Raw genomic sequence first — 13,346 nt, 5'->3', positions numbered from 1 at the left:
CATATTTTCAGCATCTTTTTTGAGGGGAAAAGGCGCATCTTATACTCCGAAAAATACGGTAATAAAAACTTCCATTAAAAAAAAACCTGGTTTCTATATAAGCCAGACACTTATAGGTAATCATCAACTTACAACCACAATTGAGCTCAACATTTCTGTTGCTAAGTGAAACATTTGTTAAGTGAGTTTTGCTCCATTTTACAACCTCTCTGCCACAGCTGTTAAGTTAATAACAAGGCTGTTAAGTGAATCTGGTTTCCCTACTGATGTTGCTTGTCAGAAGATCACAAAAAGTGATTGTATGACTCTGGGACACTGCAACTGTCATAAATATGAGTTACTTGCCATGTAGCTGAAATTTGATCATGTGACCACGGGGATGATAGTGCAACAGTCGTAAGTGTGAAAAACGGTCGTGAGATGCTTTTTTTCAGGGCCCTTGTAACTTTGAACAGTTACTAAATGAACTGTTGTAAGTTAAGGACTACCACTATTTTTGTTTTACCTTAGCCATCTAGTTATGACAGGTTGATTTTGTAAGAATTAGCAGTTAAAGAGGGAGTTAATATTTATTTTTCTTCCTTATTGGTAAGATTTTAAAATGTGTCTTAAGTTTCAGAAAAGGAAACACATGAGTTGGTTAAACAGAAACCAAACTAGGATCTCAGCAGAAATTAAGCAATAGTTTTCTACTTTACAAACAAATTATAAAATAAATCTGCTGTATTTAATGAAGGTAACAGAGCATTTTAAGCTACTGAAGCATTCCAATCAAGCTCATTAACAACTAAAAGAGAAATTACAGTGTCCACCAAATAGATATTTGGAAGCTCAGGGTGGTTGCAGGATGTGTGCGAGTAGAGGGAGGCAGGGAGCTGAGCAACTTGTGATCTTCCCTGCTAGCTTCCCTATTGATTTTGGTTGTGGGAAGTCAGCAGATTAAGTCTTAAAAGGCAACCATGTGACCATGGGATGCTGCAATGACCAGAAATTCAAGGACCGGTTGTAATTACCCCTCAGCATCATTACAACTTCGCAGGATTGGTGAAGAGGGATTATTAATTGAGGACTATTGTATACACAGACCATGTCCTACTACTAAGCCAAGTATAATAGTGAGCATTGGGTAGGATGTTGTGGCATGCTAGATAGTATGCATTTGTTAAACATCAGATGACATATCAAATCAGAGCCAGCTCTTCTTCATCTTACATTTTGTTTTGTATCCCAGTTACGTTTGTGGTGATGGTTGCTTAACATGTCCTGGTTTTTATTTTATTTAGCCTTAAAAGATGGGAGGGAGAGATTATCTTGTCTCATTCATAGTGAGAATTATGGAAAGCCAAATATTCTGCCAGCCCCATGCAGAATATGAAACGGGGTCCTTAATAAAAATCCAAAATGGCAACAGTTGTTAATGCCATATTATTCATACATATTCATTCTCATTTTCCACAATAAAATTTCCAAAACAATGCATTACTTTCTTACCTTTAAATTTGGATCGAATATTTGCCAGTTCTTTGTTTATTCTTTTAATCTCAGCTTCTTTGCTTTTACCTGAAAACACAGAGGGGGGAAAAACCTCTCAGTTCAGAGTACAAGTTGGTAACAGAATGAACAGTCTTTAACAGCACAATAATTTGGAGGGTTTAAATCAGCATTTTTCAAACCTGCAACTTCAAAAAATCAAGAAACTGCCAAAAATCCAACACTAAACAGCCCAGTCAAAGAATCTCTAAGACCACCCCCCACAAACATTGGCAGGGCAAGCCACTAGAATATAAACTGAGAGCAAATTGCACTCCTTAGTAGCACTGATGATGTTACTTAGTTTTGGAAATGAAAATGTGCAAGCTCACATAGCACAAAGGATCCCTCTTGGCAACTTTAAGATGTGTAGACTTTAACCCCAACAATTCCCTAGCCAAAATGCAGGTGAGAGAATTCAGGGAGTTAAAGTCCATACATCTTAATATTCCCAAGTTTGAAAAACACTGCTTTAAATCCTAAATTTCTCATCCCTTTGTAATAGACTGGTTGCAAATCTCTTTATATTCTTGCTGTGCTACTTCTCTGACCTTTCTTCACAAAATGGTTTGGGATTGAATCTAGGATCTGCCAATAGTAGTTCTTGATTAAAATTTGGAAACCAGTGAGACAGAAAGTGGTGAAGGAAAAAAAATCCAAGAGACAGGGAATGATGCATAACGTTTCATCAGGATCTTTTATATATAAGACAGTGACAGCCTGCAACAAAATATAAAACTGATGGGAGTCAATACATTTATGATGGATAATAAGTGTGATTGGTAAACATCCCACCAGCCACATGACATTTAGAGAGATTAATTCCAGCTTCTTGCTGGATATAAACACAAGTTATGCTGAATGTAAAAAAACCAAAACACCCTTTGGCCAATAGTACTTTTAAGTTAGAAACACAAAAATCACATCATCTTCCTTTCCATAGAGAATTGATAAAACCATTATCAAATACAATTATTTCACTTCACTGAACAAGTATCCATGCTTGAATAACATTGTAGATATACAACAGGAGAGAGAGGGAGGGAGGGAGGGAGGGAGGGAGGGAAAGAAGGGGGGCATGAATGTATGTGTGTTTCCTTAAGTGAATTCTTTTTAATTGAAGGGTGTTCTCGGTATTGTAAATGTTGATATTTTATAATCTGGTTCCAAACACATTTCAAAGTGCTGTTGCTTACCTAATAGCTGACCACTATGCCAAACTCTCTTGAATATTGGAAATTCACTTCCTAAAGACATCCATTCAATACTGTGTGTGTGTGTGTGTGTGTGTGTGTGTGTTCCTTCAAGTTAATCTTGACTCCTGGCAACCGCCTAGATTAGGCCTGAAGTTTTCTTTGCAAGGTTCTTCAGAAATGATTTGCTATTGCCTGCTTCCTAGGGCCGAGAGAAACTGACTGGCCCAGGGTCACCCAGTTGGCTTTTTGACTAAAGTGGGACTAGGCTCCCTTGGATTCTAGCCCAATGTCTTAGCCACTGCACCAAATAGGGTCTCTAAGTCATCATTATTGCCCTTTATGCCTCTAAAGTTTTTTTTTTAATGCATTGTTCTCTCAAAATTCTCCTTTGTTTTTATAAGTTACCTAGACATTCTGCTGGAAGGCAATTACACCAAAAATAATTGATACATTTTCCTCAATAGATTTAGTCATTTTTCCCATATTTCTTTACATTACCAGGAAAAGGGAATCAACACACTGAACTTCTATCAAAAACAGTTCTTTTTCACTCCAGGCTGAACGCTGACCTTCAAACCTTGAATAGTTCTGATTAACAGAAGGCTTATGAACTTCCTTTGAAAGGTCATTTAAACAGATAGGAATGTTCAGTGACGCTCTTTCTACAATGTTACACGAATTAGTGAAACTAAGTTTATTGTAAAAAAGACAACAATGCCTCTCATTTTCGTACAATGTGTGAACAAAAAAGAAAAGAATTCCTTGCATTCCTTAACATATTTCTCTCAGAACAGTTCCTGCCTAGAAAGCACCCACTTTGTCCACCTAATGAGAAGGAAGGACTCACTGGAGAAGACCCTAATGCTGGGAAAGATTGAGGGCAAAAGAAGAAGGGGACGGCAGAGAATGAGGTGGCTGATAGAGTCACTGAAGCAGTCAGTGTGAGCTTAAATGGACTCCAGGGGATGATAGAGGCCTGGAGAAATGTTGTTTATGGGGTCGTGATGTGTTCGGACACGACTTCACAACTAACAACAACAACAACATAAAGCACCCAAATATGAAAGTAAAGCTGGAATCTCTATCCGTACATTTACAAACTGGGAAATCCAGCATACAAAATGAAAACAAGTTCCAATTTCTCTGAACCCTTGGCAAGAAACAGTTTGTCTTTTCTACCTGCATACCTAAAAGGTACACACTGAAATGGCATGAAGAACTGTATGTGCCTGGACACCAATTTTAAAAACTCTAAAGCAAACTTTTACGTCATGTTTTTAGCAGCCTGGTTGAAGACTTTAAAAGGTAGCTCAAAATGTGAATGCCATTAACTGTGTAGCAAAGCAGGTCATCTTCTTATTACTGGCCAGAAGTCTAAGACTTTGTTATTCAATGTTGCAATAGACATGATCCAGGCTTACTAAAAATGCTTAATGTACAATTGCATTACATCATGGTTTTATGATTATGTTTATGAGATATGATCAGTGTGTAAAAAACAAACCACCCTCTTGCCATGAATCCAATTCCATTTAACTTTTAACTCATTAATATGCTGTTGGGTTCTTAGTCTTCTCCAAGGTTGCTTTTCTTCTTACTGATGTTCATTACTAGACAAGGTAACAGGAAACAAAACGTCTGCAGGAAAAAAGCAAGCTCAGAGAACACAAAGAACACCTCAATTCTGAGTTACATTCTCGCAAGTTGCCTCTATACATATAGCATCATAATTTAATCATTGCAAATCACCTAACACAAACATGGCTGGTTGTAGTTGTTAATTACATCAGCTTGCTTTAAAACCGTTTTTTTTAAGTTTACAAATGCTTGACTGTTATTCAGTTTTAATTTGTTAGTCCTAGAAGCTACAGGCCTTAGAAGTCAGAAAAACAACCCATTCCCTAGTGCCTTTCTGCTTTATTTTGCATGATTTGCTCTTAGCAACAGAGAACAAATTTTGCAGATGGGCTCCCTATAGATTGAGAATCAGAGGAAGCTCTATGATGCAGTAAAGATGATCAATCCTTTGTTAACAGCAAACTACCAAGTGTAAAGAAATCCGTGACTGCTCATTTCAGCTGAAAAATCAGTTTTCAAGATGACATGAAATAGGCTTCTGCAGGAAAGCTACGAAGTTCATACCAATGGTCTGTCTGACTCATCGGTACAGGCAGAGAAAGCAATTATTAAATACAGTGCTTTTCTAGGCAAAAAAAAAACCCCAACCTCAACAGTATCCAGTTGAACTTCAGATTAAGCAAGAGCAATGGAGGTTCAGAGGTTCAGTGTATCGGTTTAATCTGGTTCTACAAAGAAGCTTCTTCTACCCTCATTTGTAATGTTCTATCACTGTAAAGAATTGCAACTAAATATTGCAACTGGTGTAGATCAACCTAGGCACAAAAAAGCAAGAGCTGACAGCAGAGCAGAACAAGCTCTTTAGTACCACTCAACTCAAAATCTGAATTGCAGCAAAATGACTGAACCAAGGAAAAGTCTAAAATGACTTTATAGCAAGTTAACCCACTAGAAGAGAAAAGCAATGGATTGTTTCCAATAAGCAATGTTTGCCTTTGCTGTCTGTCCTCTCCATCAGGTCAAGGATAAGCCCTAATCAACTAAGATAAAAGAAAAGCTACAATGTATGTTTAGTTAGAATCAGCCTCCTGTTGTGCAATATTTTGTTCAAATGAATTTCAAATCAAAAGCAGGGCTTTGTAATTCCCATCCCCACCAAACTTTAGTAACCATTACTGGATAATAACATTCAGGTTTTTACAAAAACATTGGTCATGTGTTTATCATTTTAACAAAATAATATTTCTGTTTACTATGATTTTGAACCCTTTCCTTAAAACACTATGATTTTTTTTATTTTACTATGTTTTATTTCATCTCTATTTCAATCATATCTCCTTTAAGGAACCCATAGTGGTGTACTGTATATGCATTATTTTGAGAGAAAATTTCTACTTTATAAGGAATGATTCTTGTATTGTTTACAGTTTTTTAATTTGAATGTGACATTTCTCCCAAATGTATGTGTGTGAGAGAGCTACCTCACCAACATCACAATATGGGACAACACATGTCATTTCATTGTAAGCAGGTATTTTTCCCAGTATATAAAACATATCAACTATGTTTTAACAGACCAGAGAAGTATTGGGTGATTCATTAAAACAATCAGCACTTTGGGTAGCTCCTTCTGTAACTAACACTCAACCAAAGCTCAAGAGAAAATTCACTAAATCCTCAGTATAAGTTCCAAAATGTAAGCTATAAACAATTTTCTTCCAGTGCAAACTATATTTTCTTCAGATGATAGCAGCTTTAACAAATCAGACTGTCTGTTACTCTTCATTACATGGGCCACAAACTAACAATGTTAAAATATTTTACTTTTTTCGAGGACTAACCTAAACATAAACCTTAGAACTAAAGTGAGCAAAGTATGACCCATCAAGAGCCATTGTATACTTTGTTTTGTAAGGGTAACTCAAGTGTTACTTTTACTGATGATTTTGTAGTTTTTTTCTTGAATATCTACTCTAGTGCAGCAGAAATTGCTGAAAACAAAAGTACAACCACACCTTGCATTTCAACAGTGGGTAGTAAGGAAGGGGGAAATGAATCAACTGTTAGGAAAAAAGGCAGCACCAAGCAAAATTCACTATTTCCATCTGACTAGCTATCTCAGTGCTTCAAAGCTAATCAACAGAATCCTTTCAGGACATCTCCTGTTAATTACAATATATGTACCTAGGAAAAAGAATATGGAATGAAGTTCTTCTGAATTCATAATTCTACTGCAATAGTTCCTCTATCTATCAACACATTCTGGAAACTTTAAATAGAAGCCATCAGAAAAATACAACAGACATGGAGATACAAATAATCTGAATGTAGTTAAATTCTTTAGAAGAAAATAGCATTCAGTTGGCAGCATTCATTTAGAATCCTGGCTATCATTTATTGCAGCAACAGTCTTAATGTATGTAAAAGGCAAGGAAGCTTCTTGAAGTTTGGACAGTCAGTTTATGTAATTTCTATGAATATTTACAGGCCCAAGGCAGAAAAACAATGACATAATAGTTATTTCTCTAGGGTTTTATACCATCAACACAGGAAATACTAATGTTCAGAAGCCTGTAAGTCAAATTTATTTAACTTTGATCCAAGACTAGCATAAGATAACATTCAAAACCAGGAGAATGAATTCTTCCAAACATAATAATCCATGTGTACTAGGAGAAAAATAATTAAAACATTGAATTCAAAAATCTAAATAGGAGAAAAATCTACAAAAACTATCAAGTAAATTATGATTAAGATATGAATGTTAAAATTATATGTAGTAAATTAAGATTAAAATACAGGATAATTGTACACTATAAAAGAAGTACTATAAATTATTCTAGGCTATCCATAAAAGGAACATATAAGTGAAAGTAAAAAAATATTATTCTATGAATAGATAGCAGTAAGAGTTCAATTCGGTGATCAGATGAGAGGATAACAGAAACAGAACCGTGTGATTATGTAAACAAGGCTTTCGTCAAATCTCTTACAGGTGATCAATTTCAAATGAATTCTACAAGCTGCTCTTCAAAGCTTTGCTTTGTCGTATGATCGGAAACTGAAATAACAAAGAAGTAAACTGCTCAGGATAATCAGAAGCTTTGGAAATGTTCAGAAGAGTCATATTTAGATGTTTTATCAAATAAACAATGCAGGTCATATTCAATAGTCTCAGTGTGCCTGGACCTATAGGGAATATAGGTACTCTTTTAAAGGTATACCCCTATATCTTCCATCAAGGACATCAATGAAAGAAGATTACACTGTGTCAAAACGAAGGCTTCTATGTACTTTGGTACTTCTATGTATCTTTGACTATCAGTGAAAAAGAAACTGGGAGCCTTGCTTAACTCAGTATGTTCTCTGATCCCTATATTTGCTACTTTAGAACTTATCTAGCTTGCTTTTAACTCAGAAAAACCAGCTGGGAAGGAGAGAACTGAAATAATTTTTGCTAAGGATGATCACCTCCATGAGCACTGGAATTACATTAATTTAAAAATTGATTCATTAAAAGTGTCAAACTAGTTAGGGGAAAAGGTAAAAAATAATTTGCCAGCACAAAAGCAGAAATAAATTTTCTAGCATTTAGTTGTCTCTAAATATGGGGGTGGTGGTGGAGGAGTGAAACAAACTGGGGACCTGACATTTTCCTCTTAAAACTTTAGACAAGATAACCTTGGGAAGGCTGTCTTCAAAATTTGGAAAATTGTCCAGTTCAGTATCATGTTGCCACTAGCATATTTGCTTTGACAGTCTGAAGGTTGCTGGTTTACAACCAACCCCTTTTGACTGTAAAAAATAAAAATAAAGGATTGCTCTGAGCATTTTGAACAAAACAAGAGTCATGTGCTTTTCCCACATTCAAAGGTATGAGAAACCATTTCCAAACCAATGAAGGAGATCAATTGAAAGGCTGTTTTTGTGCCATGAATGAATGAATCTCTCTGCAGGACTCCTGTGATTCTTCTCAGACTTATGGAGAAGTTGAATAGAAAGACTGCATTATCTGCATATAATATAATGATACAGATTTCTTCATCAGCTTGGGAGAATGAAAAGTCAAGTTTAATTAACTAACCAACCATTTATGTAGAAGTTCAACAAAAGTAGAACTATTATTAGAGACAAAAATGTAAAATCACAGCTGCCAGTTTTTTAGCTGACGTCAGCCTTCATATGCATCAAGTTCTTCCTTAGAAACTAGGATGTCATAATGTTGCAGCAAAGTCTATGTGGGAATCCAAGTAGTATCTCCTTTTGTAATTGACAGATGGAAATTCTTTCAATGTGCAATTTTTCTAAGTGCTGTCTATTGTGCTTTTAAATTATTTTGATTCTTGGAGACTACCTGGACTAGTTAGTTCCTGAGGTTTTCATGTCCACTGCTTGCTTCCGAGGGCCAAGAGAAAGTGACTTATGCCTTAAGTGGGATTAGAACTCATGATCTCCTGTTTGCTAGCCTGTTGCTTTACGCACTACACCAACTGGCCTAAACTAATACACAACCTTATTTGTTTTGGGGTGAACACTGTATGGCTTTGGGGAATATAATGCCCATATAACATAAAATGCCCATAATGTAACTTTCCACTGTGGCTGTAAACAAGCCCCAGACAACATTGTCCATGAAATCCTATAACTTCAATACATCAGGAAGGCAACATGTGTGTGTGTGTGTGTGTGTGTGTGTGTGTGTGTGTGTGTGTGTGTTGGGGGGGTAAAGGTTGCTATACAGAAGTTAATTCTAACCTTTCTGACAACTGTCACAGTGATTCTGTTATATCTAGTACAAGATTCCAAAGTTCATTCCCTACACAGGCGGCCTTCCCAGATCACAAACAAGCATTCTTTGGAACTAATTAGTTTAAACATAGGTGTATTTACCAAAAAGGCAAGGAAGCAAAAGATTTTCGGGGCTTTTGGGGGTTCTGAGTTGGTTTATTTTTGGACCTCAACTGTTGATAAATTACTATTTGTTGTAGCTCTCTGGGCAGTAGTAATACTACACTGTATTCTTGCAAATAGTATAGATTATGTACTGCAATTATTTTAAAAAAAAGATTATACAGGTCCAAACATCTCCCTTTCCATAAAAATGTAAGGTGCATCCTCAAACAATGATTCATTTAAAAGAAACATTATTTCTCAAATATTTCAAGAAATTCAATTGTAAATGAGATACAGCTCACTATGGTTATATAACAAGTTAGGCAAAGCAGTTTTAAAAAGATTTTAACAGACTTAAAAATGTTTTACATTATTTTGTGCTGGAATATTAGTTATCTCATATGTTGTATATATTGAAAATATAACCATAGTGTTGAATAACAGTAAAGTCACTTGTCAATAGCTCTTTTGTAGAGAGGAGGAAGAGGGGGGGAGAGGGAGGGAGGGAGAGAAAAAGAGATATATTTCAGTATATTGAATAACCACAGACCAAATTAACGGCTAGACCAATCTTCATTCAAAGGCAGCCAACTAAGTGTAACTTGTCAACAGAATGATATATTTAAGATAGCATTTAACCAGTCAGGCTTCTATAATAAAAAAAGATTCCACTTCCAAGGTACTTCCTATTTTTTCCTGCAGAACAGAGGCATATGTTAAAGGAGAAACTGCTGCTCTTGGAAGCATATCAAGCAAATGATTACTCAACCATTTTACTAAAAGTCCCTTCTAGGCCCATCTTCCCTTCACACTTAGGACCCTCCAAATATATGGAAAGATATTTTTGCATACATTGTCTCTTACACATTGGAAGGTATCAATCACAGAAGACTTTTCCAAGGGATCTAAAGCTGCATTCTCAATTTACTGATTATTAGAAGTACCAAGAGCATGTGTCAAGGCACAACTATAAATACAGCCATTAGTATTCCTTAAACAATTCTTAAAATGAATATTGGCTGATTCACTGAGGTCTTTTTGGCCAACTTTTCCAGTTTTGATTTTCAAAGGTCTCCTGAAGGAGAGGTCCTGCTGCCAAAAGAAGATTAGGAGTATTCTTTCAGCTACTCGGCACAGAATTCCTTAAACCTCGGTCTGTGGGCTGATTTAGCTATAGAAGCCATACCATTGTACCAGCAGACATCTAAATATATACAATTACACAGGTGCAGTTCCTATTATTGTTGCTCTTGAATGACTTTGTTGTTTAGAAAACAAATATGCTGGAAAATGGATAAAAACAGCTACTTTTGTCTGCTGTGGGGACACTGCACAGACAAACACTCTTCTAAACCGGAATCAATCTTAGTAGGCAATTTAGGAGAAGATTTTCAACGTATTATTTTTGTCAAGAGTGATTTATGCTGGTGGTGTTACATATATTTTTTTTCCAAAAAGGATGAGAAATTGGACTAAGGAAACCAGAACACTCTTGTCCTACTTATTTTTGCTGCAGCTTGCTTCCTTTACAGCCTTAGGTACTCCTCAAACAGTGGAGTAAATGCCTGGCTGTTTTATTTCACTCCATTTCTAAAACCAGGGAAGAGGAATTTATGGAATTTTCTATCTGGGGGCTAACCAACAAACCTTGATTTGAGATGGGGCCTCCTTCACCGCCTTGCCTCTGGCAGTGAAGAGTTTTGAGGCCGGGCTATCAGCAACGACCCTCTCCTCATTTTTCCCCCCGAGGCTACACACACTGCAATCTTTTCCTATATGTGCCGAGCTTCCATTTCCCCCGCATCCAAAAAGATAAGAGCTAATCTTCCTTTCACTGAGGCCCATTTTCCGGGTTGGTGGAAGCACATTCCGTATCTTTAAAGCCACCCCAGTCAGGAAGAGGCTGCGTTGGCGCAGGCTAATAGGGACTTCTCCGGCCCCATCTACAGCACAGCTCGCGGGGCTTCGCATCACTACAATCAGCTTTCTCAAAGCAGTTTCAGAGAGACACCCCCCCCCCTTCTCGGGCACCGCGAAGGAGACGCCGGCAGCAGAAGGTGGCTCGTTGCCAGCCCAAAACGCCGTCGGTGGCGAGAGCGGAGAGGAGCCTTCCCAGGAGAGCCGCGTTGTCATTACGCTTCGAAACCACCCCAGCCCGACGTTCCCCGCGGAGGTCCCTTTCCCAAGGCGATCCGGAGCCGCCTTCGCGGAAAAGGATCGGGCGACGCTAAACCCGCCGCGCAGCAGAAACAAGCAGACGAACGGGTCCCCAGGGAAGCCAAAGAACCCCACCCGAAAAAGCCCGCCAGCCCCGACGCCCCCGCCGAGCCCTCCTAGCCGGAGGCAAGTTTCCCTCGCCGCCCCTGCCACGCTTACAGTTCCTGATGTCCGAGATGAAGACGGCCAGGCCCCGCATCCCATCCCCCTTCGACACGGCCGGCATCTTTACGCCGAAGCAGAGACTCCCACCGCCGAGACTGCTGCTGCCGCGATCCGCGCGAAGGACCTTTAGCCTTCCCGAAGCCGCCTTTGCCGCCCCGCCTGAGCGCAAGCGCGACGCCTTTCCGCCTTCGCCTTCCGATCTCGGAGCCGCTAGGCAGCGCCTCGGGGCGCCACCTCGTGTGCGGAGGAGGCGATGTGGCGGCGGGGATTGGGCCGAGCGAGGCTGCCTCTGAGCGACGCTCCGCGGCCCCACAGGCTCCTCGTCACTAGCTACAGCTGCAGGGCCCTCCTCAGCCCCAAGGAACAGGCTCTACTTGAGCGCCCGGGGCTACCTCCTGAGACACCGCGCATCCTGCTGCGGGAGCAGGAACAGGTGTTGATTTTTCCTAGGCTGGGCGGAGGGAATCGAGCGCCGAACGCCGCCTCTGCCATGCCCCTAATGAGAAATAAATCCGCTTGAGCGTTAAAATGCGATTTGGTTTGCCATCTTCAATCCTCCTGGTGAGTTTAGCCGATTGGACGCAATGAAAGATTTCTGAATAGGCATCCAAAAGTTTGCCCTATTACTGCTTTGTCGATATAGGGTATAAAATCCCTATTTTGCAGTCAAAGCTGTTACGCTTGTAAGCCCTGCTAGATTTTTTCAAGCAGCACACAATGCTGATCCATTATTTTAAAAAATAAAAACAAACGATGGTGTTCCATTATTTTAAAAAATAGAAACCTAAATGTGACTTGATTGTAGCAAATGGGACAGATGAGAAGTCAAATAGGATATAGGAACCTTGGTTACAACTTTTGAAATTAATCAGTGTGTTAAATCATTTTCTTTTATTCAAACATTACATTGTGTATGTGGTTCACTGCAATCAAATCAAAATAGACTATACAGTAAACTAATAGCAACATAATGTAGCATCTTGTTTATCTTCCAAGCCCATATATATATGAAAACTCACTTGTGCTGTAAGCTTAAAATTACATACTGCTCTTCCAAAGGTATTTTTACAGTGTGAATATGGGCCTGCAAATTTAAGAGTTGAAATATGGGGTCCTTGATGTTCTCTGAGCTTGTTTGTTTTCTTGCAGATGTTTCATTACCCAAACTAGGTAATATGGTCAGTACGGGAATATCTGTAAAAAAACAACCAAGTTCAAAGAGCACCAAGGACCCCTCCTTCCTTAATCTTCTCTCTCTATACAGCTGCATTTTTGGAACAATACAGCAGGGTTTTCCATAAGTATCAATATTCAAAAATTCCATAAACGGTATCCTACCTTCTCCACAATGTTTGTTACACTTATTGCATAGAGAACTGTGGGAAGTTATCATCCAGCCCTCTCCCAGAAAAATGAAATATCCTAGGAAATATTGAAAAGGCAAAATATTTCTCTGGATGTGAAAAGAAAGAAACATGTTTTAAAAGACAGAATAGTTGCCTGTAGCTTTCTGCCCACCCCCACTTTGTCAATGGGCCATTAAGATGGCCAGGCTAGCCCACTTTACATAATAAAGACTTCACCAGCAGCTACAGAAAGGCATGATAATATACTCAACTGACCACAAGGCAACTGAGAACTCATCACAGCCTAGAGAGTAGCCCCCTGCATGGCACCATGGGAGTCTGACAACCAGTCAGAATACATTTCTTACACAGGAACAGGAAACAGAGAGGTGGGACTAAACAGGGTATAAAAAGCCTAGCA

The 13,346-nt window shown here is 38.7% G+C and overlaps 1 protein-coding gene across 1 annotated transcript in view; it reads right to left on the bottom strand.

The window, feature by feature from the left end:
* The window catches only part of AP2A2 (adaptor related protein complex 2 subunit alpha 2), a 67,454-nt gene extending 55,688 nt beyond the window's left edge, over window positions 1–11,766 (bottom strand). The window contains exons 1-2 of the mRNA XM_014058557.2: window positions 11,574–11,766; window positions 1,492–1,560 (exon numbers count right to left, since the gene is read on the bottom strand). Coding sequence (XP_013914032.2) covers window positions 1,492–1,560; window positions 11,574–11,640 — 136 coding nt within the window. The 5' untranslated portion in view covers window positions 11,641–11,766. The remainder of the gene's footprint in view (window positions 1–1,491; window positions 1,561–11,573) is intronic.
* Between the last annotated feature and the right edge of the window lie 1,580 nt (window positions 11,767–13,346).

The sequence above is a fragment of the Thamnophis sirtalis genome, unplaced genomic scaffold (genome assembly GCF_051295495.1).
Source record: "Thamnophis sirtalis isolate CommonGarterSnake01/CBP01778 unplaced genomic scaffold, rThaSir2_p1.2 scaffold_1, whole genome shotgun sequence".
Lineage (NCBI taxonomy): Eukaryota > Metazoa > Chordata > Lepidosauria > Squamata > Natricidae > Thamnophis > Thamnophis sirtalis.
This window is presented reverse-complemented; position numbering and strand designations above follow the sequence as displayed.